Below are 27,100 nucleotides of genomic sequence, written 5' to 3'. Positions count from 1 at the left end.
TATTTTATTTTATATTTCTCTGATTCCAAGTAACAATGAACATTCTTTACATGGGCAGTTTTTAAGCATTTGTGTGTACCTCTTTTGTAAACTGCCCGTTTAACATCCTTGTTTCCATTATTTCCATTTTATTTTTGATTTGTAAAAGCATTTTGATATGGTAAATAATTTTCCTATTTCTTTTCATATTATAAATGTATGTGTTCTTTATTTAACCATTCATTTTAATTTTTTATAATAAACTATACCAAGCTTAAGTTAATGGTTATGGTTTCTATGGTATCTTTAGGAGGTCCTTTCCCATGTAAATATAGCAGAAAATATTCACCTACTTTTTCCCCTACTTATATTATGGTATCTTTTCATTTTGTTTTGTTTTACTTTGAGATATTTAATCCATCTGGATTTGTGAGGAGAATGAGATTGCTTTGTGTCCCAACAGATAGCCATATACCCTAACACCATTTAAAAATAATGCACATTTCCCGCAGCGGTTCTCAACCTGTGGGTCGCGACCCCGGCGGGGTCGCCTAAAGCCATCGGAAAATACATAATGCATATCAGGTATTTACATTCCGAATCATAACTGTAGCAAAATTACAGTTATGAAGTAGCCACCAAAATTATTTTTTGGTTTGGGGTCACCGCAACATGAGGAACTGTATTGCGGGGTCACAGCATTAGAAAGGTTGAGAACCACTGCTTGAATTATATGACATCTTTATCATCAATTTCCTAATATACTTGAGTTTAATTCTAAATTTTCTGCTTTATGCCATTGAGCTGTGGATTTTTTTTCTTGTTTTTTTCAGAGCTGTGGATTATTGAGCTGGCTATTGTTCAGTGTCTGAAAATGTTTCAGATTTTGTTTTATATTTGCTCCCAGCAAGAGGGCTAATCCTATATCAGTTACTTTATCAAGGCTGAAAGTAAAAGCAATAAAGTAATTTTAGTTTAGGGCATCCTCAATTAAATACTGTTAAGATTTTCCTATTTTTCTATTGCAGCAATATATGACCTTTTAAAGAACAACTTTAAAGAACCAAAACATTAGAAAAGAAGAAAAATAACTCATCCATAAATTCAGTACCCAGAGTCAACCACTCTCAACATTTTGGAAATTTTTACTTTCAGTCTTTCCTGTGCACTTTGAAAATACATAATAGTATTGGTCCCTAAGGCATTAGCAAAAATACTTTTGATAAATACTAATGGAAGGTGGTTGTTTTTTATTATTATTAATGATATTAATTATTATCTGTAGGATACAGAGGAAACAGTAGTACTCAGGTATCACCTAGACAACAAGAGATGCAGAAAAGAAATGAAAATAACAGACATTACTGTGGGGATGACACTGATGAGAACAGGTAATTTATTCCCAGTGGAATTTCAGAAATAATTGTGGGAGAGGAAGTCGTTCTTTGAATAACTATAGTCACTATTCTGTACAGTACATCTCTTGGATTTTTTTATGTTGCATAACTAAAGTTTAGTACTCGTTGAATAATGCCTTCCTGTTTTGTCCATCTCCAGAATCTGGAAACCACCACATCACTCCCGGCTTCTATGAGTTTAACCATTTTAGATTCCTCATATAAGTGATATCATATAGTTCTTCTGTATCTGGCTTATTTCACTTAGCATAATGTCCTCCAGGATCCTGTCACAAATGCCAGAATTTCCTTCTCTTTAAAAGGTAATTAATATTTCATTGTATGTATATTCAACATTTTATTTATCCATTTATTAGTAGTCTTAGCTATTGTGAATAATGCTGCAATAAATACGAGAACATAAATATCTCAAGACCTTGATTTCAGTTGCTTTGGTTGTATACCCAGAAGTAAATTGTTGGATCATATGATAGCTCTATTTATAATTTTTTGAGGAACCTCCATACTATTTTCCATAGTGACTGCACCAATTTACATTCCTATCAACAATGTACAAGCATTCTCTTTTTTTCACATTCTTGTCAATACTTGTTATCTTCTGGGATATGTGTTTGTTTAATAATTGCCATTCTAACAGGGGTGAAGGTTAACTTATTGTGGTTTTAATCATTTCCATAATGATTAGTGATGTTGAGCACCATTCCCTGCCCACCCCCCCACCTCCACCCCCACTCCCATGTATCTCTTGGTCATTTGTATATCTTCTCTAAAGAAATATCTAATCCACTCCTTTGTCCATTTTTAAATTGGATTATTAGCCATTGAGTTGTATGAGTTCCTTATATATTTCAGATATTAACTCTTTATCAGGTATATGGTTTGCAAATATTTTTCCAATTCACTGCTGGTGGGAATGCAAATTAATATAACATTATGGAAAAAAGTATGGTGGTTCCTCAAAAAACTAAGACTAGAACTACCATATGACCCAGCAATCTCTCTACTGGTTATCTACCCCCAAAACTCAAAAACATTGGTACATAAAGACACATGCACCCCCATGTTCATCACAGAATTATTCACAGTGTCCAAGTCATGGAAACAACCAAAGTGTCCCTTGGATAAAGAAGATGCGGTGCATTTGTACAATGGAATACTACTCAGCCATGAGAAATGATGACATAGTGCAATTTATGATGACATGGATGGACCTTGAGAACATTACACTTAGTGTAATATGTAAATTCAGAAAAAGCTAAGAACTGTATGATTTCACACATAGGTGATATATAAAACCGAGACTCATGGACATAGATAAAAGTGCAGAGGTTACCAGGGGGAGGGGGGCCATAGGGAGGGGAATGTTGGAGAGGGAGTGAGGGGGAGGATGTAAAGAGGGACAAATATAAGGTGACGAAGAATAATTTGCCTTTGGGTGATGGGTATACAATATAGTCAACAGTTAAAATGCTATAGAAATGTTTACCTGAAACCCATGTACTCTTATTGATCAATGTCATCCTGTTAAATTTAATTTTCTAAATAAAAATTTTAAAAAGAAGAAGGGAATGGAAATTGTCACAAACAATTCTTTGTATTTTAAGGATCTCGTTTCAGACAGCTTCATAGTTCTTTATCTTTACAGTGAAAGTCATATTTTTTTAGTGGTTCTGTAAGAAATACAATAAACAGCTTTAACTTTTTCCAAGCTAGTTAGAGCTAATGTTACACCAATACTGGGTTGATAAGAATTTATTTCCATTAGCATGTTAAAGATGATTTTTCACTGTTTTCTGGGTTCTGTGGTTTCTAAAGAGAATAGTCACAGACATTCAAATTATAATAAAGTCTATCTAAAAAAAGAAAGAGAAACTATAATCTTGTGTTATAAAAACAGTTGGACCTTCAGGGAGATGACCGCAACCTGAAAATGACCCTTGTTCAATTAGAGAGTGATATCTGGTCTCAGCGGACCTTTGAAGACACATCGTCAGAAACTTCGTATTTACAAGAGGTACAAAAGGAAGGCTGGTCATTCTCCCTCCTATTTAGTGCATTTTTCATTTCCTGCACTTTTAATTGGCTGAAGGCTATATTTTGAGCATGTATACTGACAATACTTCCAGGTTAAAAATTTTATTTTGACTAGCTAGTTAAATATGACTTTTAAAAAGGGCAATCCCCTCAGAAACAATTCATGGCACATGTCCTACCGCCAGTCTTAGAAAATATCATTCCTCCGTTCTGTTATATTTTACCCATTGTCCTCTCAATCTTGTAGCATTGAGTAAGTAGCTGTGGAACAAGTATGAAGGGATCTAAACTTGAAGATTAGCTGTGCCATCGTTTAGTTTTAATAATTGGGGGATAATAGCCTCTACCTTGTAGCATCGTGTTGATGATTAAGTGAGATGATACTTAAAATTAATTTATGAGCCTGACTAGGCGGTGGTACTGTAGGTAGAGCTTCAGACTGGGACGCGTAGGACCCAGGTTCGAAACCCGAGGTCGCTGGCTTGAGCGTGGGCTCATCTGGCTTGAGTGTGGGATCATAGACATGACCCCATGGTCACTGGCTTGAGCCCAAGATCACTCACTGGCTTGAAATCCATATGAGAAAGCAATTGATGAACAACTGAGGAGACTAAGAAGCCGCAACAAAGAATTGATGCTTTTCATCTTTCTTCCTTCCTGCCTGCCTGTCCCTATCTGTCCTTCTCTCTGTCTCTATCTCTGTCACACACACACACACACACAAAAATTATTATATTAATGAGTACAGAGGAAGATGCATCAAACGAAAAATCTTACTTTTACATTTTGTTTTACCTCAATAAACTCATTGCCTACATTTACAGCTTCCTCCTTAGAGGCTTTCCCTGACTGACTAGTTTGAGTTTTTCCTCCGAACTTCAATACACTCTCCTTTTACTATTTTCTCTACCTGTCTGTAATTTCACCTCTACTCCTAGCATCAATTACCATCTATCCAGATATAACATGAATTTTACATGTCTAGCCCCTCACAACTTTAAGAACCAGATGCTACTTGTCTATTTGTCAGTTCTTCTGGGATGTCACAACATATCTCATACTCAGTAAGGCAAACCTACATACATCTTTTACCTTGATGCAAAACTGAATTAATCAGTGAATCAATAAATCAGTGAAAACCATGTTAAGTCATGTTAAGTCAAAAATCCATGTTAAGATGGTATTTTGTAGAAATATGTCATTATGTTTTTGTTCCAAGAAAATTAGGAGGGTGGGGAATGGCGAGGACAAGGTAAGAATTTGGCCAATTTATGAATGAAACGCAGTTAGCGACGTAAATTTGACCGGCCCTTCTCCCACCCATCCTAAGCAAGGATTGCATCTATCATGGCCCTATGGTTGGACGTTAGAATTCGGAGTGGGTGGGGCCTAAAGAAAGGGGCGGGGCTTGAAGAGGCCCACCAAAGACTACTACCTGGGCCGCGGGGGCTTCTGGGCGCTCCTTCCACGGCTGGCGCGCTTGCGCGAGACTGCGTGGTGGGTGTGCACTGACATTTATAAGATTCTGACGCGTATTTGGCGTTCCAGCTCCAGGGTTGGCCAGGACTTCCCAGTTGTGTGATTGCCAACTCCAGGTCCCTTCGCCAGCCTGGACGACGACTTCCGCGGCTCTCTTCGGAACGGACGCCTGGGGGTGACTGAACCGAGCCGGGCTGGGAGCCTTGCTCGCAGGTATCACCGGGGTCAGCGGGAAGTGCGGACGCGGGCGCCTGGAATTAAGAATCCCGCTAGGGGTCGTCTGCGCAGAACGCGCGCTCCTCCTTGTCTTGTTCGCAGTTACCGGGATTCCAATACTGCGCCCCAGTCTCTGCGGGAGAAGCTGGAGGATGGCGCTAGCTGACGGGGTGGAAGCGAGGGCTGCGGAAGGAAGTCAATGCGTGAGAGCCGGCTTCAGAGGGTTAGAGGTGGGGAACGGGGCGGCTGGGTTCTAGATCCGGTTCTTCAAAACTGGGAATTTCGCTTCGCTGCTGTCCCTTCTTCCATTCGATAATGGGGCAGTCTCCAGGAGCTCAGCCTGGGGAATATATCTTGGTCAGCTGGTTTTGGAATGACTGGTATTGATTCCTCATGGAAATACCAAGTGTGACTGGATCAATCAGCTGGAAAAGAAGATGGAGAAAAGTTCGTTCCGACCTGCTTTGCTTTCCCAATCATTCCTAGCCCCTCCTCCCCCCAACGTTAAAACCTCCAGGCATCTTTCTTATTTCAGACATTCACTTCTAAACTGTTTGTTCTCTGCCCCTTTTTATCTGACCTAATCTGAAAGAATGTCCTTACCATTTTGCCCTACCTATGACCTATTTGATTAAAATCAGCCCTCTTCGCAGACAACTATTGTACTTTTTCCCGTAATAAACACCTGTTCGAGTTTCTTGAAGCTGTAAAATTCTTTGAACTTGTATCACCTGGTTATTTAATTGAACTCTCCAGATTTCTGCCACCTCCGCCTTTCTGAGCCCTTCCCAAGTGACACTGGTTCGCTGTCGAAACTCTTCATCCTGAGTCCCACTGTCATCCTCAAAGGTGTCTGTCCAGATTAAACGAACACTTCTTGACTTTGTTTATTCCAGTATTCATCACTTACTCCCTAAACTCCTCGAAATCCGGGCCACACCCTGATCCTTCTATAACCTAACTGTTCTGTATCCTTAAATGCAACCATATCATCCTGACCATCTTTCCTGTTCTCCTAGCTATATAATTATTTATACTGAGTAATTTATTATATTTTTAACCAATAAATTCCTGATATATTTTGTTGCTTAATTCCACTGAGTTGAATGTTTAATTCATCTCATCCTTGTTTAATTATATATGTAATGTAAGGCTTGACATTGCCTCACATTGTGCAATGTTTTTAATTTGAGTTGGTTTTCAGAAGTAGCATTTAAACTCCAAAGTATTTGGGGCGGGGTTGTTTGTTTGTTTTGTTGTTTTGTTTTCTGTGTTTGGTTAAGTTCTAGTTTTTATTCTGGTAATAAATGTAGTTAGTACCACTCTATATTCTTTTTATATTGATTGAGGAATTTTTTGGTAGCTTTTGTAAACCTCCTCATCAGTGCTTGAATATAGACTATATTCTATCTGGTTTATCAGACTAAGCATATTATGTGCTATATTGATAACTAATTTTAGGGTTTTTTTTTTTCCTTTAAGGACTGAGAAAGTTGCTTTAGTCTCCCAATTCCGTTGTGTCATTGTTGATTTTATCTCATTTTTAGAGTTTGCCATAAATATACTTCAATTTCTTTTTTTGGTACATTTAATAAGTTATATGTCATTATGAGTTGTACCTGTAATCATTTCAACTTTCTTCTTCATCTATTTTAATGCATTTGTGCTTTTAATTCAATATACCTATGCATATTCTAGTGTTTATACTTGCTTCTTATATATTTTATCATCCCTTTATTTTCAACTTTCAAGTTCATTTGTTTTGGATAACTCTTGAGTGCTTATCTAGTTGGGTTTAAACTTTTACCCTATACATTTATTATTACCCTTACAATAAAGGTTCTTGTTATAACTATATTTAATTTTTTAATATTTACGCTTCCTTGTTTTCTTTTTAACATGCTGCCTGTGAGTTTTCCCCCACTGCTTCTCCCTTTGTGTTAGTTTGTGGGACTCAGTGATACCTCTGTCACTTTCTTTTTTAAAAATGAACCTGGACTTTTCTTAAGCTTTAGATATTTGTGTTGAATCTCAAGAGTAAGGAAATAACTTTTGTGCACAAAGTTTTCACCAATCTGTAAGATCTACTATTGCAGACATGTATATATAATAATCTATTGATTTTTCAATGGACATTATATAGTTGCAACAAGACACAATGGAAAACACTGAGAAATTATGTTCTATTTGCTTCTAACTTTTTTTTAAAACCTTTTATACCCCTTCACTCATTTCTCCCATTCTCTCCTTTCTCTCACAACCACCAATCTGTTCTCTGAATCAATAAGCTTGGTTTTATTGGCTTTTGTTTTGTTTTTAGATTTCACATATAAGAGAGATCATACAGTATTTGTCTCTCTGATGGATTTATTTCACTTAGCATAATGCCCTTGATATCCATCCATGTTGTCACAAATGGAAGAGTTTTATTCTATTTTATGGTTAAGTAATATTGCAATTTGTGTATATGCCACATTTTCTTTATCCATTCACTTATTGATGAACGCTTTGGTTTTGTCCATATCTTGCCTCTTGTAAACAATGCTGCAATGAACATAGGAATGCATATATCTTTTTGAGTTAATGTTTTTATTTTCTTCAGATAAATATCCAAAAGTGCAATTGCTGAATCAAATGATAGTTCTGTTTTTAACTTTTTGAAAATATCCAGCCCTGGCTCAGTGGTAGAGCGTCAGCCTGGTGTGTAGATGTCTTGGGTTCGATTCCCAGTCAGGGCACACAGGAGAAGCAAACATCTGCTTCTCCTCCCCTCACTCTCTCCCCTTACTCTCTCCCTTCTCTCTCTCTCTCTCTCTCTCTCTCTCTCTCTCTCTTTCTCTGTCTCTGTTTCTTTTTCTCTTTTCCTATCTCTTCTGCTCCCACAGTCATGCCTCAATTGGTTCAAGTGCATCAGCCAGGGCTCTGAGGATGGCTGTATGGCCTCCACCTCAGGAGCTAAAAATAGCTCAGTTTGAGCATGTCCCCAGATGGGCAGAGCATGGGCCCCAGTGGAGGTTGCCGGGTGGATCCTGGTCAAGGCACATACAAGAGTCTGTCTCTGTATCTCCTGACCTCTCACTTGGAAAGAAGGAAAAAAATGCAAAAGGGATAAAGAATAATAATAATAAAAAAAAGAAAATCTCCATTTTCTTTCCCGTAGTGGCTGCAACAATTTGCATTCCCACCAACAGTACACAAGGGTTCTCTTTTCTTCATATCCTCATATCCTCTCCAACACTTGTTATCTCTCTTCTTTTTTATTAGAAAAAACCTTTTTATTTATGTTTCTCATGAAAGCATAAAATTCTCATAGTCGTGAGGTGGTATTTATGGTGGTTTAGATCAGTGGTCCCCAACCCCCGGGCTGCGGACCAGTACCGGTCCGTGGGCCATTTGGTACCGGTCCACAGAGAGAGAATAAATAACTTACATTATTTCCGTTTTATTTATATTTAAGTCTGAACGATGTTTTATTTTTTTTAAATGACCAGATTACTGTGTTACATCCGTCTAAGACTCACTCTTGACGCTTGTCTCGGTCATGTGATACACTTATCCGTCCCACTCTAAAGGCCGGTCCATGAAAATATTTTCTGACATTAAACTGGTCCGTGGCCCAAAAAAGGTTGGGGATCACTGGTTTAGATGCATTTCTTTGATGATTAGTGATGTTGAGCATTTTTTTCTATATCTGTTGGCCATCTGTATGTCTTCATTGGAAAAAAGACCAACCTACGATCTGTGCATTTTTTAAATGGCTTATTTGGGTGTTTTGCTATTTTGTGTGAGTTCTTTGCATATTTTGGCCATTAACCCATTGTCAGATATATGAATTGCAAATATATTGACAAATCAGTCAATGTGATTCACCACATTAACTAAATGAAGGATAAAAATCATTTTATCATCTAAATAAATGCAAAAAAAATCATTTGACTAAATTTAACGTTCGTATGTTATAAAAAAAGAAAAAGCTCTCAACAATGTAGGTATTGAGTGCTTACTATCTGCCAAGAAGTGAAATGAGAGTTCTTTTAATCCTCAATTTAATCAGATAGGTATTGTTATAGCTATGTGACAGTTGAGAAAAATTAAACTTTTGTTAAATAGCTTGTTCAATTTCATACATACAGTAACTCATTTGGGATTTAGCCTCATATCAGGTAAGACTCCAAAGTATGTATTCTTAGTCACTATATATTGCCTATATCAGAGTTTCTTAATCTTGGAATTATTGATATTTTGGGCTGGATAAATTTTTGTTATAAAGGGCTGTCTATTGTAGGGTGTTCAGCAGCATTTTAGGCCTATTTCCACTATGTGCCAGTAACAACCCCAGCTGTGACAACCAATCTGTATCCAGAAATTGCCCTGGTGGCAAAATCACTCCTGAAAACCACTGGCCTCAAGGCATATAATAAAAAAGGCCTTTGAATGAATTGCTTCCAGACTGGGAATATTGTAAATTGGATAGAAAGCTGTATCTGAACTTCCTTGAACGTAATGACTGGTATAGTCCAGCAAGCTCTTTGGGGAACCCTGAGTGCTGGGCTCAGACTTTTTAGAAGAGATGTTTGCTCCTGTGGATAGGCTTTTCAATCAAGATGCTTTCTGCACAACCTATATAGGTTTCTTGACTTGAGCTATATTCTGTAAAGACTTCTGTGAAAAAAAAAAAAAAAAGCCAGTTATTCAATCTACTAACAATCTGTGTTTTCTGTCCAGTAGCCTAATGAATAACCTGCTGCCAACTGTGATGTGTGGTAGTGTAGTGAGTCTGTTTAGTTGAGCCTAACACCTCCTGGTGGACATTGCTGACTGGCCCCTAGTGAGCCCTAACAAATGAAAAGTTTTAATTATTGTAGTTTGGGATTTCACTTTTTGATTTAATCTCTAACAGTGAAATAATTCATGGACATTTATTCTTATATATTTTAAATAGTAGTTCCTTACTTTAATTTCTAGTGCTAGTGCTAATTGTACTCATTTTATATAACCTTATTGGTATTTTAATAGGAATTTAAGAAGTGTAGGCATCTCTAATATGAAACCTTAATATCTTGAATATCCTTCCTGAAAATTTGTTATAAAGCAAAAAATGTGAGTTGTAAAGCAAAAAATGAATTGTTACCTGGTACAGGAGAAATCTAACTGCAATTAAATTATGAAGTTTGATTTAATCAAAGGAATATTTATATCACTTTTTTTGTGTGATGCCTATCTATGTTTGTTTCTCTTTTTGGTATGGTTGGCAGAAGGGAAAGCATATTTTCTTGTTCTGAAAAAGGAAAATAGGAATGAAAGGAGAATGCATTATGTTTATTTTCTCAAGTAATTTTAAGAATATTATTGGCCCTGGCCCGCTGGCTCAATGGTAGAGCTTCAGCCCTGGTGTGTGGATGTCCCAGCTTTGATTCCCAGTCAAGGCACACAGGAGAAGCAACCATTGCTTTTTCACCCCTCCCCCCCTTCTCCTCCCATAGCCATGGCTTGATTGGTTTGAGGAGTTGGCCCCTGTGCAGAAGATAGCTTCATGGCCTCTGCCTCAGGTCCTAAAAATAGCTCAGTTGCCAAGCAATGGAGCAATACCCCACATGGGCTGAGCATTGCCCCATAGTGGGCTTGCCCTGTGGGAATGCATGCGGGAGTCTGTTTCTGTGCCTCCCCTCTTCCCATTAATGAAATGTGTGTGTGTGTGTGTGTGTGTGTGTGTGTGTGTGTATTTGTATTATTTTATCTTTTAACACTATGCTAATACATATTCATTATATCTACAGGTCATATTTGTGTCTTTTTTTAGGCTCTCAGGTATCTGAATGTTGGTTTTATATCAGAAACTCCTGGAACTCCTGGAATTTTCTTTTGAGATACAACTTGGCTAAAAATCACACACTATATATATATAGTATTACAGGTACTTAACTCAAGCCTAAGAATTACTGGACTTCTCTAATAAAATAAATGTGAACAAAGTGAGAGTTCTTTCTAGGATGATGCAGCCCCTGAACAAGTTGATGGCTACCTTGGAACCTCAAAACCTGACTCTGTATGAACAAAGTGAAGTCCTGGGAGCAGATGTATCTTGGCAGCAGGAAACCATCCCAGTCATGAAGACCTATGACTCTGAGGCTTCTCGTCAAAAGTTCAGAGATTTCCAGTACTTGGAAGTGTCTGGGCCTCATGATGCCCTGAGCCAGCTCTGGAAGCTTTGTCTTCAATGGCTGAGACCAGAGGTTCATACAAAGAAGCAGATCCTAGAAATGCTGGTGCTAGAACAATTCCTGGCAATTCTCCCTGAGGAGGTCAGAACTTGGGTGAATTTACAACATCCAAAGGATGGCAAAGAAGCATTTACCCTCATAGAGGATGTGATTGAAATGCTTAAAGACAGAGGTGAGAATATAGAAAACTGGTTGTATAATAGTTTACCCTTATGTGGGATCTAAAAACAAAAAATACTGAGCTCATAGATCAGAGAACAGATTGATGGTTGCCAATGGTGGGGAGTGAGGAATGGGCAAAGTAGGTGCAGGGGGTCAAAAGGTACAAACATCCAGTTATAAAATAAATGGGTCATGGGGATATAATATACAGCATAATGACATGGTCAACAATAATGCATTGCATATTTGAAAGTTGCTAAGAAAGTAGATCTTAAAAGTTCTCATCACAAGAAAAATATGTTATAACATATATAGTGACAAATATTAACTGGATTTACCATGGTGATCATTTCACAATATATACAAATACTAAATCATTATGTTGTATACTGAAACTAATATAATGTTATATGTCAATTATGCCTCAATTAAAAAAAAAAAACTTTAAAAATAGTTGACTCTTTCTATATGATGAGAAATTATCTTTTTTGAAGCTAGAGGGAGTCAAGGGCCAGATCATAAAGAACTTTTCTCCATCCCAAAACATGGGTTTTATTCTATAGGCAATAGAAATAGAATGAAATTGTACAGGTTGGGTAGGGGAGTATAACAATTTGGTATGCATTTTTAAAATATGTTGGTATCATGAGCTGGCTTTAATTCAGCAGTTCCTTCGAGTCAAGTTCGCTTGTTAAAATATGTTTGTGTCAGTGTAGAGTGGGAGTTGGCAAACTATGACCCACAGGCAAAATAACTTTGGAAATAAAGTTTTATTGGAACATAGCCATATCCTTTTCATTTATATTTATCTTCAGTTGCTTTCATGCTATGAACACAGTTGATTAGTTATAGCAGAGACTGTATTGCCAGCAAACCTAAAATATTTACTATATGTATCTTTACAGAAAAAGTTACCAACTTCTTGTGTAAAGAATAAACCTGAGAGCTCTGAAGTAGAAAAACTAGCTTAAAGACTAAGTTAGGTGCTACAGAATGAAGGAAACATTGGAAAAACAGGAATTTGAACCAAAAGGATTTATTGACTACCTGATCAAAGTTTTAAGATACAAGACTAACATACAAAAATCAATTGTATTTCTATACATTAGCAATGATTAGTAGTAAAATGAAATTAGGAAAATAATTATTTACAATAGTACCAAAGAGAATAAAATACTTAACCATAAATTTAACTAAAGAGGTGTAAGAGTTGCCCACTGAAAACTACAAAACATTGTTAAAAGAATTAAAGACAACCTAAATAAATGGAAAGGTATCTCATGCTTATGAATTAGTATTGTCAAAATGATAATACTCCCCAAATCATTCTACAGATTTAAATGCAATTTATATCAAGATTCCAGCTACCTTTTTTTCAGAAATGGATGAGCTGATTCTAAAATTTTTTATGGAATTACAATAAAAGAAAATTCCAAATAGCCAAAACAGCCTTGATTAAAAACAAAGTTTGAGGATGTACATGTCCTAATTTTAAAACTTAACTACAAAGCTGAAATAATAAAAGCCATGTGGTAATAGAATAAGATAGACATAGATCAGTGGATTAGAATTGAGAGTTCAGAAATAAACTCAACCTCATTGGTGTATTGATTTTCAAAAAGGCTACTAAGACCATCAAATGAGAAAAGTTTTTAACAACTAGTATGTATCAACTTGATATCTGCAGGCAGAAGATTGAAGTAGGACTTCATATAATATGTAAAAATTATAGCTCAAAATGGATGACTAAACGTAAATATAAGAGTTAGAACTATAAAATTCTTAGAAGAAAGCAAAGAAATAAATTTTTATTACTTTGGCTTTGGTAACTGATAGTTAGATATGACACCAGAAACACAAGAAACAAAAGAAAAATTATACTTCATCAAAATTAAAAACTTTTGTATATCAAAAGGTATAATCAAGAAAGTGAAAAGGGCCCTGGCTGGTTGGCACAGTGGTAGAGCATCAGCCTGACATGTGATGTCCTGGCTAGGGCACACAGGAGAAATGCCCATCTTTTTCTCCACCCAGCTCCCTCTCACTTCTCTATATTTCTCTCTTCTCCCATCATGCAGCCATGGCTCTATTGGAGCGAGTTGGCCCCAGGTGCTGAGGATGGCTCCATGGCCTCCACATCAGGTGCTAAAAAATGGCTCCAGTTGCAATGGAGCAAGAGCCCCAGATGGGCAAAGCATTGCCCCCTAGTGGGCTAGCCAGGTTGATTCTGGTCAGGATGCATGCAGGAGTCTGTCTCTGCCTCTCCTCCTCTCACTAAATAAAAAAAGAAAGTGAAAAGGAAGCCTGTAGAGTGAGAGAATATTTGAAACATATCTGATAAAAGCCCACAGAAAAAGAACCCTTGCACCTCAACAACAGAAAGATAAACAACTTTTAAATGGACAAGGGACTTGAATAGATGGTTCTCCAAAGATATACAAATGGCCCACAAGCATAGAAATAATTGTTCAGTATCATTAGTCATTAGGGAATTGAATATCAAAGAATGATATACCATTTGACATCCACTACTGCAGTTATTACTAATAAAAGGAAAATAAAAAAACAAGTATTGGCAAAGATAGAGCAATTTGAACCCTCATACATTGCTTTTGGGAATATAAAATGGTACAGCCGCAGTGGAAAACAGTTTGGTAGTTCCTTAAAAAGTTAAATATAGAATTACTGTATACTCAAGAATTGAAAATATGTTTACACAAAAATTTGTCCTTGAATGTTTATAGCAGAATTATTCAAAACAGCCAAAAGTGGAAATAATTCAAGTGCTCATCAACTGATGAGTGGATAAAGAAATTATAATATATCCATTCAATGGAATAATATTCAGCCATTAAAGAAATGAAGTACTGAGACCTTGGCTGGTTAGCTCAGTGGTGGAGCATAAGCCCAGTGTATGGATGTCCCGGGTTTGAATCCCAATCAGGGCACATAGGAAAAGCAACCATCTGTTTCTCTGCCTCTCCCTCCCACTTCTCTCTCTCTCTCTCTCTCTCTCTCTCTCTCTCTCTCTCTCTCTCTCTCTGTACCCCTCCCACAGCCATGGCTCGATTGGTTTGAGCTTATTGCCCCAGGCACTGAGGATGGCTCTGTGGTGCCTCTGACTCAGGCATTAAAAATAGCTTGTTTGAGAGCATGGCCCCAGATGGGCAGAGCATCTGCCGTAGACTGGGGTTGCCAAGTGGATCTTGGTCAGGACACATGCAAGTGTCTGTCTCTCTATCTCCCCTCCTCTCACTTGGAAAAGATGCATAAAAAAAGGCTTAAGATGGTGAATTTCATCACAATTTTTTAAAAGGGTAGAAAGGAGAGATTATTAGATAGAACTAAAATTGGGTGTTAGATGTAAAGGGCAAGTGTTCAAGGAGTTTGAAGTCTGTGAAAAGAGTGCTGAAAGTGATTTACCATGAAATTAAGGCATAGAGAAGAAAGTTAATTCACAAGAGGAGACAGACTTAGAGAAAATTAAAGAATTAATGTGCTGTGGTGGGACCTTGATAAAAGTTGGAGAATAGACTAAGAGCAAGAAAGTGAAAGTTGTGAAGGATAGGAAAATATACGTAAAGATTGATGTTTTCAAATTTGTTCTCGTAGTAGAAGTAGTAAAGATCCAAGTAGGAAAAAGGAAGTAGTTGATGGTTATTAGGAAAAGGATGTGACGGGTCTTCAGGCTGAGCTGTGTGGTCTATGCCGGTATGAAGTACCCTGTCATAATATTGGCAGGATTCAGGGTGCAAGGCAACAATCTGAGCTAAATAACCAGCATGTTTATTGACCTTGTACAATTATTTACCATAATTTCTGTCATTCACAATAGGCCAGATTTTGATCTGGTGTACCAGAAGAATTTTTCAAACATGCAATACCTGACCATTTAGTTACAGGCACTGAACTCTTTTCCCTTAGATTGTTAAGTTAAAAAATGGTAACAGCCCATGCAACTGTAGCTGTCCACTGCGAATGAATCAAAATTGTGCCTTTTATTTTTGTCAGATCAGAAAATTTTTTTTTTTTTGGTGTGCTGCAAAATGTTAGTAATTAGTTTATGTGTGCCCTGAGGAAAAAGGTTGAAAATTACTGCAAAAGATTATAGGCTTCCTGAGTCTATGCATTTGTCTGCCTCACACATAGGAGACACTTAGTAAATATGTGTTAAGTAAATGAGCAATTACAAACATCAACAAGGAGGCTGTAGCTAAGTGCATGAACCGCTAAGAAGACTGTTTTGTATGAGAGTAGAAAAACCTTTATGAGGAAGTAGAATAGAGAAGTATATCAAAATTTCCAAGACCCTAGTACTGGAGGGTGAAAAGAAGTGGTGATAGCAAAGATCCAGTTTAGATTAGAAGGGAGAGGAATATTCTATAAAGAGCTTGAGAATGCATATGGTTTTTTTTTAATGAGATAGGTTTCTGTGGACATACTTGTAAAAGTTGGAGAAGGAGGTCAGCAGGGGAAGGAATTAAGAGAAGGAAACAGTTCTCAGTGAGAGCAACAAATAAGGGAGTAGTTGATTAGAGGTTTTTGTACGTTTTTAAGATATCTATTTCTAAGAGTGACAAAAATAAACTATGTTGTATTGACTGCCCTAGGGATTAGAAAACTGAGCTGACTGAGGTTTCACAAAGTGGTATAGGCTTGAATAAAGTTAACAGTAATCTTTGGGCAGCATTCAAATAGTATGTTGCTGAGAAATTTGATTTTTTTTTAATTCTGCCTTTATTTACAAAAGGGTCTCAAAATATCTTCAACATTGTCTCTATTCTTATTTCACCCTGAATCAATGAAAACTTTTCACAGACCGGTATTGGTTTATAGTCTGGCATTCAGGGGTCTTTGATTTAACTAATGAATCTTGGAGAAACTTTAGAAAAGTGACCCTTGGATATACTTCTCACCAATGGGCTGGAGAAGAGAATTGGTTGCCACTGAGATTTTTATGCCCTTGAGAGAGTCAGTAGTTGAAGGTGAACAGACTAAGTTTGTGATACACAGATCTACTTAGAGGAAAAGAATCCTTGAGTAGAATTCTCCCCAATGTGTTTGAGCAATTGGTTGAATAAAATACAGGGTGGGGCAAAAGGAGGTTTATAGATGTTTGTATGGAAAATAATAGGATAATTAATTAGTGATACAAGAATAAACTATGTGTCGAGTACTCACCACTGTAAACCTACTTTTGCCTCACCCTGTATTTTTAGCTCCCAGTAAAATTACAGTGTGTGGTGGCTAAGCTTTAGGTAGGTTTTAGTTTTGACAGGATTATTTTTTTGAATCTGGTATAACCATGATGACACCTCAAAATATTATTTTGCCCCTCTTCATCTGATCCAGTGGGTCTCAATTCCTGGTAGACTAGCAGACTCAGTTTCAGAGCTTTCTAAAAATATAAGATCTGGGCCCCACCCTTGTAGATTCTGGTGGTTGATACAGCTTGGCATCATTATTTTTTCAAAGTTCTTTCAGGCCGATTCCTATGAATGGCACGTTAAAATCACTGCTGTAATCATTAAACATTTCTCCAGGGCCAAGCTTTTCTTCCTAATGTTTTCCTTCATCTTCCTCAGATACACCCAGCAAGGAGTCTGTCTTTCTCCAGAAAGGGAGCATCAGGAAGGAGAAAATGGAAGCTGACTCACTAACAGGCAAATCTCAGGTGAATGAGGATTCCACTCTTTACAGAAATGATCTGCTTTTCTTTTTTGGCCTTTGAACTTTTGCCAAACATAGTTGCACCTGAGGACATGAGACTTGTTCTTCCTTAGGACATTGGACCTATTTTAGTTGGTGATATTCTTTTTGGAAAAGACAATCTTTGTGCAGCTATTTCTTCAGGATTGTAAACGATAATTGAAGCTATGAAAATAGAGCCTGTCCAGAGAATGTTTAGAGTTCAGAGTGAAGGGAGCGAAGGGCAGAGTTCTGGGCAGTGTCACCTAACGTGCAGGAGAAGAAACCTCAAACAATCCTGAAATGAAAGGACCAAAGTGGTAGTGGAAAAACAGGAAAATATACTGCTCTCAAAAATTAGGTTATATTTCAAAATGAATATGAAGTAATAAAATATCCCCTAATTTCTGTGAGCAGTGTATGATGTTACTGAAAGCAAAGGATGAGAATATTTATCCCTGGCTGGTTGGTTCAGTGGTAGAGCATTGGCCCAGTGTGTAGATATCCCAGGTTTGATTCCTAGCCAGGGCACACAGGAGAAGCACCCATCTGCTTCTCCACCCTTCCCCCTCTAGTTTCAATCTCTCTTTTCCCCTCACGCAGCCAAGGCTCCCCTGGAGCAAAGTTGGCCCGGGTGCTGAGGATGGCTCCATGGCTTCTGCCTCAGGCACTAGAATGGCCCCAGTTGCAACAGAGCAACGCCCCAGATGGGCAGAGCATCGCCCCCTGGTGGGCATGCCAGGTGGATCCCGGTTGGGCACATGCGGGAGTCTGTTTCTCTGCCTCCCTGCTTCTCACTTCAGAACAATACAAAAAAAAAAAAATAGGAGAATATTCAAGGAGAAATCTTTTAAAATTCAGGAAAATTCAGCCTGGGTAGTGTCTATTTGCTTATCACCATGGAGATAGTAACATGCAGGGGAATAGAAGCCACTTTGCAGAGGGTTGAGGGAAGAGGAGAAGGTGAGGAAATAGGCAGAACAAATATTACTCAGAAAGACCGGCTCTGAAGTAGAGAAAGGCAAAGGATTTGTATATTTCAATGTGATTAAAGGTGTCAAAACAATGACAAGGTTAAGAATGTTGGAGACAGGAGCAGCAACTGATAGTCTTAGGGCCCTTTTAACAAATGTCTATGCAGTGCCTAATCTGCAAGACACTTTTTCTCTGGCCTGGGAATATGATGGTGAATGAAACATGACCCCTGCCTTTCTGGAGGTATATATTCTATTAGAAGCAGACAGGCAAACACAAACAAATAAGAAAATTGCTGACAGTAATAACTATTACAAAGAAAAGAAAGAAATATAATGCAGTACAGACTGATTAGGAGGATGGCCACTTTGGGTAATTAGGAAAGGCCCGTGTGACAAGGTGACATTGGGCCGTGGGACCTGAGTTAGCAGGCTGCATTTCTCAATTAGGGAAAATGCACTGCCTTTTCTGCTAGCACAGCCTACATCTCATTACTAATTTCCCTCAAATCTACCTTAAACTCTTTGTACTCTGGGCTCTTTTTATGTAAATTCCTTATACTCTATAATAATTTTTTGTTCCACAGTTATTCCAACTGTCTTTTTCTCCTCCAGCAAAGTGTAAGCTAGTATAATTAATTTTTCTTTTGCACCTCTCACAGAGTTCCGAGTTGACAGCCCCTAATGTAACTTGATTTTCATCACTTAGACCTACAAACATTGTCCTATCGATTTCTTGTATATTCTGGCCACCTACCTTATTCTTTCCAAATTCATTTCTCCTCCAGTAATATTTTTGGAGTAACCTTTGATTAAAAAGGAACTTAATGTTTTAGGAACCAGTGACATTCAAAGATGTGGTTGTGGAATTCAGCGCGGAAGAGTGGGGGCAATTGGACCCTGCTGTAAAGAACCTGTACAGGGATGTGATGCTGGAGAACTATAGGAACCTCACTTCGTTGCGTGAAGGTGGCTTGTATTTATTTCTAATCTGCTCATTAGTCATCTCTTCATTTGCTGTTAAAAACTACAGGACTGCTGAAGTGATTCAGGGCATTTGGGTTTAGGTTCAGGTTTTCTAATATCCTTTGGGCACAGTAACAGATTTTCTGGAGGTATCTGGTTGAAAGTCCTTTGTGATGTAGAGTTAGAAATACACTGACTGGTCTGTGGTGATTCTGGCCTTATCTTTCAACAGCTCTTAGAATACTATATTGGGATGGAATTCTTTTTCCCTATAAAAATGTCTGATGTGTCATGTCTGTTGTTTTTTCATTGTCTGCATGACCAGAGCTTCTATTTTACAAACCAGTTGAGGTTCCCACGTTGGAAAGTAAGAACAAAAGATCAATAATGGAGCAAGAAATCCCAAGAACAACTGTTTTTGGTAAGAACCGGGCAGATATGAGGCATTTGTAAAAAGTTTCTCTTTGTTAAACTTACCATGTGCAACCAGCCTTTGAGTTGATAGCTGAGGAGATGACAACAAAACCATCTAAACTTTGAAGAGAGGAAAGTCATCACTGCTTTGCATTCACAGATTCTTTTTCTGATGTGGACAGGCAAAACAGTGTTATGGGTTAGAACAGGGGTCGAGAACCTATGGCTCGCGAGCCAGATGTGACTCTTTTGATGGCTGCATCCGGCTCACAGACAAGTCTTTAATCAAAAAAAATAATAACGTTGAAAATATAAAATGTATTACAATCCATTCATTTCCTACCGCTCATGTTCATGGTTGCGGGTGGCTGGAGCCAATCACAGCTGTCCTCCGGGACAACACCAAATTTTAATTGAATAATGCATAACGTACACAGGTCGTTGTATGGCTCTTATGGAATTACATTTTAAAATATGTGGCGTTCATGGCTCTCTCAGCCAAAAAGGTTCCCGACCCCTGCGTTAGAAACACAGACATGACGCCTAAAACTGTGTAGCCTGCCAGTTTCCTATCTGTAACAGGGAGTCAATAATAAGATCTATCTCCATGTTACTGGGAGGATTAAATGTGTTGATATGTGTAATATACTTAGAGTAGTACCTGACATCTGGTAAGTGCTCTGTAAGCAAACATTAGCCAACATAACATTAAATGATATTTTTTCTTTCAAAGAAAACTCTCCTTTACTCTGGAGTAGCTTCAGTATTCTTCCATTTTTTTTCTATAGAACTCCTTAATTTATATGCCTTATATCCCTACCCTCATCATAATCTCTTTATTCTTATTAACAGTTTGTGAGAGATTATGAATTATTGTGGGCTTAATATATATTTTAGTAAATATAAAAAGTATAGATAGGAATATAACTCACCCCATTGCCTCACCACTATGCAGTATTAACATTTGGTTTGTTTTTTAAGCCATTTTCTTTGTTTGTGATAATATATCTCTGTGGCTTTTGATAATTTGTTTTTTCAAAAATTGGGGGTTATGGAATATCATACATATATTTTTTTCTGCTTTTCTCACCTAATATGATACCATGCACAATTCCCTGTTTCACTAGTCTATGAAAATGTGGTTTCTAAATCATAAATAACATTCCATCATACACATGTATCATATATTCAACCATTCCTCCTCCCCACCCCCAACTATTGGACATTTAGGTTATTGCCCAGTTTTTTCAGGCATATCTGATGACTTCTGTAGGATACCCTATTGAAAGAGGAACTTCACCATCAAAGACATGTGCATCTTTGTGTGTGTTCACATATATATATTTAGGAAGATGTGTAAAGATGCATTTTATTCAATATCTTCAACTACAGTTGATATTCAATATTATACATATTTTCTGTACGTTTCAGGTTTACAGCATAGTGATTAGACACTTATATAACTTAAGAAATGATACCCCAATAAGTCTAGTACCCACCGAGCACCGTACATAATTATTACAATATTGACTATATTCCCTATGCTGTACTTTATATCCCCATGACTATTTTGTAACTACCAGTATGTACTTCTTGCTTTCTTCACTGTTTTCATCTATTCCCCAAACCCCCACTCATCTGGCAACCATCAGTTTGTTCTCTTTCTCTATGAGTCTGTTACTGGTTTTTGTTTGTTTATATTGTTCTTTAGATTCCATATATAAGTGAAATTTTATAGTATTTGTCTTTCTCTCATTGACTTATTTCACTTACCGTAATACTCCCCAGGTTCATCCATGTTATAGCAAATAGTAAAATTTGATGATTTTTTTATGATTAAGTAATATTTCATTGTATATATGTACCACACCTCCTTTACAAAGGGAATAAATATATTTAACTTTTGTGTTACAGAAGGCTACATTGTCTATGGAAAGATTATATCAGTTCAGACTCTAATAAAGTATTATTATCTCTATTTTTATCACTCTAGCAAATACTAGGTATTTTTTTACAGGAAATCTTTATTAATCTGATAGGCAAATGACTTCATTTCTTCTTTTCTAAGGTAAATTTTCTCCCTTGGTTATCTTTTGGATCCCATTTCAATAAAATGCTTTCTCCTATTCTTTGCCTGTTGATCTCCAAATCTTTTTTAATATTTTTATCCCACTTATTTTTTCTGTAAATCTCGTTTTTTAGCCTCACCTCACATTTCCATTCTGTATTTAAGACCCATAGAATATGCGTATCTTTTTATATGGTTTAGCCTCCCTTTCCTAATTAAGCAAGTTCCTTTCTTCTAGTTCATAGAATTTCTGTTTCATTTTAGACATACAGACAATTTCAGAAAACCAGGATTCATTTCCAAAGCAGAGGATTTCTGGGGAAGAATCATCCCATGTAGAGATAATAACAGAAGTGACCAAACGTGACCTTCCTTTTTTAGATGCCTGGAAAACTGATGATTGGTTATATAGGAACAAAAAGCACCAGGACATAAATTTGTCACAAGAACCTTTTATTCATAAGACAATCTATTCTGAAGAGAGAGACTTTGAATGTAGTGAAAATAAGAAAAGCTTTGTTAAGTCAGTTAACTCAGTTTTTGATATGCAACAGAATGTTTCCTTGAGGAAGGTGTCTCCGAAGTGCGATAAGTTTCTAACTAACTTTAATTTTAATTTCGACTCAGTAGGTAAGCAATGTTCAGGATTTAATGAATGTGGGAATGCCTTGAACCTGAGTACAGATACTCAGCACCCAAAAAGGCATACCACAGTACATTGCTATGAATGTTTTCAGTGTGGGAAAGCCTTCAGCCGGAGTTCATCCCTTGTTCGACATCAGATCATTCACACAGGAGAGAAACCCTATAAATGCAGTGAATGTGGGAGATTCTTCAACCGACAGACAAACCTTACTAAGCATCAAAAAATTCATCTTGAAGTAAAGGCCTACGAAAAAAATAAATGTGGAACAGCCTTCAGTAAGAGTGAAGACAGTACTAAAAGTCCAAGTGCCCATCCTGGAGGTAATGCCCATGAGTGTGTTATCTGTGGAAAATCTTTTAGTCGGAGCTCCTCACTTCCTCGACATCAAATGATTCATACAGGAGAGAAACCATTTAAATGTAACAAATGTGATAAAACCTTCAATAGGAATTCAAACCTTATTAAACACCGAAAACTTCATACTTGAGAGAAGTCATATAACGAGTAAATGTGGTATTAACTTCAGTCAGAGTGCAGAACTCATTCAATATCCATGAATTTATGCTGGAAAGAATCTTATGAAAATAATGGAGAAAAAACTTTGTCAAAGATAATTCTTTAATTGATAATGATAAAATTAATATTGGAGGGAAATCTGTTATTGAATAGAAATCTAGGAGATTTTCCAGGCTTTGAGAATAATCCACAGAGTTTATAGTTAAACATCACCTATAAGGCTGGTCAGGCCAGAAGAAAACAGACCCCCTCTCCCCCCACAGCATTGGAATCTGGCCTCTGACTTCAATACCTGTTTCCTTGGAATCTGGCCTCTGGTATCACCACCCTCTCCCATTGTTTAACTGCCACAGGTAACAGAAGTTTTTGCCCTGCAGTGGGAAATACCACCAAACTCCATCCTACACAGGTAGGACTTCTCTTCCTCCTTGGGCTGATGAAGCTTAGGTCTCAGCCCATCTGTATGCAGATGCCACAATCAATGGCTTTATCCCCACATTTGTCCTGACCTCCTTCTCGGTGCAACCTTACATAAGTGTTTGTCTATCATTATACTGATACTCTATACCATCATGTTTCTCTACTTCATAAATAGGACCTATTTTCCTGGTCTTTAGAGGAAATCCATATTAGGGAGAAGCCAAGCAATCCATATTAGGGAGAAGCTTCAAGGGAAGCTGATATTCAATAAAACTCAAACTTTCAGTTCTTGTAAGAAGGTCACAAGAAACCAGGAGCTCATGAGAATATAGGAGGACATTTCCAATAACTAAACTATGACTTAATGAAGATGACAGTGACAGCCAAATACTCCACCCCAATTAATATCCTTGGCTGTCCTTGTGCTCAGTGGGGGACTGCAGTTGGAAAAGGGTTATCACCTGCAGTGGCAGGTGGATGTGTTATTGTTAGTATACATGTGTTCTTTAAGGTCTGCAGTTTTTAAAGTACTCTTTGGGACCTGGGCTGGAGAGACATCCATAGCTCTTGGTTTATCATTTATCCTAAACATTAAAAGGTCAAAGTGTACTAATTCTCTGTGCCTCTTTGTTCCATAAACTACTTCAGGATACCAAAGAGTTCCTGAGCTAAGAAGTTCATTTTAATCTGCCCAGAAAGATTCATACTGTAGACATTCCAAGGGAGTGATGATGGTTGCTTTGTGTCAGAGTTCATACCTGGTTCAAAAGCAGAAAAGTATACTGGAATGGACCGCTATGATGAGTTAATAAGTGTGGAAAAATATATGTTCATTTGTTCATCCTTTACATCACAACATGAGTTGTATTAAGACAAAACTTTATACAAGTTATTGATAGGGAAATTCATATAGACATAAGGCAACTTGTAGAGGATCCTAACATGAAAAAAAAAACACTTAAATTCTTAAGGATAGTTCAGTCATTCATCAAAGCAATACATGTTGAATATAATGGATTCTTGACACTCATTTTAGGTGATCTGAATCTAATAGTTCACTTTTTTAATATAAGTTGTGATTTTCTTTTGGTTGGTTTAAAGATAAAAGTACTATGTTTTATCTTTTAACAGTTTTTTGGGTGTGAGTAAAATGCTTATCTTTTTTCTTCTAAATATGCTTTCTAAAAAAAGATCTGTTCACTACTTACTAAATTAAACATACATAGCTTCAAAGAATGCCTCATTAGAGGGCATTTAAAACTTAATTTTTGGAGAACATTTGCATCCAGTTGACACTTCCCAACCTTTTCTCTTAAACCTGTTTGTCAAATATATATTTGAATTTTACTGTATGCATCAAGGGCATATATTCAGGCTGAAACATGAAGAGTAAAAATCAGAGAGACTGTGTATGGTGGAGGGTGAAAATATTAGGAGAGATGATAAAGGACAAACAGGAGTACAAAGCTACATGATGAGGGCAGATCATGAAAGGCCTTGTAAGCCACCTAAGAAATTTGAACTTTATCATAAAGATGACAGCCAAAAAAAAAAAAATCTTCACAATTACTGTATTTCCCCATGTATGAGACGCATCCTAATTTTGGGGCCCAAAAAATGAATTACATAAAGTTATTGAATTCAAGTTTTACTCATCATAAAATTCATACGACTCCTCGTTCACATGAGAAAGCAGAAAAATGCAAGTAAAAAGACTACAACCACTGTGTAAGATGCACCCAGCTTTTAACCCCCAAATTTTTTGAAAAAGTGTGCATCTCATACATGGGGAAATATGGCGTTTAGTGCTCTTAAAATGCTAATTGAAATAACCAGAGGGCCCTGGCCGGTTGGCTCAGCGGTAGAGTGTCGGCCCGGCGTGCAGGAGTCCCGGGTTCGATTCCCGGCCAGGGCACACAGGAGAAGCGCCCATTTGCTTCTCCACCCCTCACCCTCTCCTTCCTCCCTCTCTCTCTCTTCCCCTCCTGCAGCGAGGCTCCATTAGAGCAAAGATGGCCCGGGCTCTGGGGATGGCTCTGTGGCCTCTGCCTCAGGCGCTAGAATGGCTCTGGACGCAACAGAGCGACGCCCCAGATGGGCAGAGCATCGCCCCCTGGTGGGCATGCCGGGTGGATCCCAGTCGGGCACATGCGGGAGTCTGTCTGACTGCCTCCCCGTTTCCAGCTTCGGAAAAATGAAAAAAAAAAAAGAAATAACCAGCGAAGGAAAGTAAATGGAAACTGGAAAGGGGAAAATTTATTTGCTGATGATACCAGGAGTCCCCAAACTTTTTACACAGGGGGCCAGTTCACTGTCCCTCAGACCGTTGGAGGGCCGCCACATACAGTGCTCTCACTGACCACCAATGAAAGCGGTGCCCCTTCCAGAAGTGCGGGGGAAGGTTGGATAAATGCCGTAGTTTGGGGACGCCTGTTAGACCAATCAGGACAACCTAAAAAAAAAAAAAAATGAAAAACTTAGATCTAATAAGTAAATTCAGATATGCTACATATACCCCACTAACCTCAAAATTTTTTTTGAATAAATGGAAGATGTTTCTGGATGAGAAGACTTGTAGAGATGTTGGCTCTTCCTACATTAAACTTAAATCCTAATCAAATATTTCAGTGAGATTGTTTCACAAATCGATTATATAAAGTTTTATTTTGTAGGTACTACTCTAGTGAGGAAAACTCTAGGAGATTTCTCTATGTATAATGACAATGAGTTTGATGTCTAAAGAGCAAAGTTTCTGAGAAAAAAATATAACTTGATTTTTTTATGAAAATACATCTTATAAAACACCTATGTCTACTAAAAGAGTCTTAAGATATATGGAAAATTTTTAAAATATTTATTGTATTGATCTTAGAAGGAGAGAGGGAGAGGAACATAAAGCTGCTTCTGTATGTACCCTGACGGGATCAAACTAGCAACCTCTGCGCTTCGGAACATTGCTGTAACCATCTGAGCTGTCCGGCTAGGGCTGCAAGTTAAACTTCTAAATTTCAATCCTGGATTTGCCTGTAATTTTGCCCTATAACTTGGGACTCTAATATTTCATCTGAGAATAGGGATACCTGGCCTATATTTTGATTATTATACAGCTTGAATGAGATAACATTGTACTTAAGTACAGGAATTACAAATTAAATGCAAATGTATGACTTTAATATTATTAGAACTTAATGATTTAGGACAATATTTGGCTCATAGTAAATGCCCCAAAATCACAGCCATCAATTATTATAATCTACCAAAGAAGCAGTAGGCTGGCTCAGCAACAAACAAACCTCCAAAACATCAAATGCAATAAATTCTACTTTTAGGGATGAAGGATTCCCCGTCTATGCGTGCTGATTAGGTTTTCTAAGAGTCAAACTTAGGATTCTGTGAAAGAAATTTCAGTACCAGAATTCATTATTGATACAGTGAACACTTAATCAGATATAGATTCCACCTCACCCCTACCATTTAAATTAATGTAATTTCAATTGTGAAATGGTTTGAATTTTTTTTTTCTTAAAGGAGATGGTCTTATTCTTAAACTAGAAAAGGTAACAATTCTTAGAGACATATTTAAAGATAAATATAAACTGGAAAAATATTTTAAAACCCTATGGTAATAAATACTTTCAAATCTGGATGTGTGTGTCTGTGTCTATGTATGTGAATACAATCTTACTAAGTAAAGCACATAGTGATCAGACTAAAGCAATTATTTCATGAACAACAAAACCTAGCAAAAACTAGCGCTTGGGGTATATTCACCAGTTGCCTGACAATCTAAATGACTACTAATTGGCATGTGCCTGCTGGGAAACAAGAAGAAAGCAAAGGGGGGTAGGCTTTTGCCTATTGGAAGATTTTTAGTCTAGCCCAGGGGTCTCAAACTCGCG

General features: G+C 37.4%; 1 protein-coding gene across 1 annotated transcript; it reads left to right on the top strand.

The window, feature by feature from the left end:
- The first annotated feature begins 5,036 nt into the window (after positions 1-5,036).
- ZNF215 (zinc finger protein 215) lies at positions 5,037-23,386 on the top strand. The gene is made up of 7 exons (XM_066360590.1): positions 5,037-5,123; positions 10,904-11,519; positions 17,095-17,183; positions 19,008-19,140; positions 19,463-19,558; positions 19,680-19,687; positions 21,928-23,386. The coding sequence occupies exons 2-7, from the start codon at positions 11,117-11,119 to the stop codon at positions 22,750-22,752; spliced, it is 1,554 nt and encodes a 517-aa protein (XP_066216687.1). The 5' UTR covers positions 5,037-5,123; positions 10,904-11,116; the 3' UTR covers positions 22,753-23,386.
- Positions 23,387-27,100: the final 3,714 nt, after the last annotated feature.

Source organism: Saccopteryx leptura, chromosome 1 (assembly GCF_036850995.1).
Source record: "Saccopteryx leptura isolate mSacLep1 chromosome 1, mSacLep1_pri_phased_curated, whole genome shotgun sequence".
Classification (NCBI taxonomy): domain Eukaryota; kingdom Metazoa; phylum Chordata; class Mammalia; order Chiroptera; family Emballonuridae; genus Saccopteryx; species Saccopteryx leptura.
Note: the sequence above shows the minus strand (reverse complement) of the source record. Positions and strands in the feature narration are given on the sequence as shown.

Coding starts and splice junctions, on each gene's coding strand:
- ZNF215 (XM_066360590.1), top strand. CDS start 11,117: ATGATGCAGCCCCTGAACAAGTTGATGGCTACCTTGGAACCTCAAAAC. Junction 11,520..17,094: donor TGAAATGCTTAAAGACAGAG/GTGAGAATATAG, acceptor CATCTTCCTCAG/ATACACCCAGCAAGGAGTCT. Junction 19,141..19,462: donor CCTCACTTCGTTGCGTGAAG/GTGGCTTGTATT, acceptor CTGCATGACCAG/AGCTTCTATTTTACAAACCA.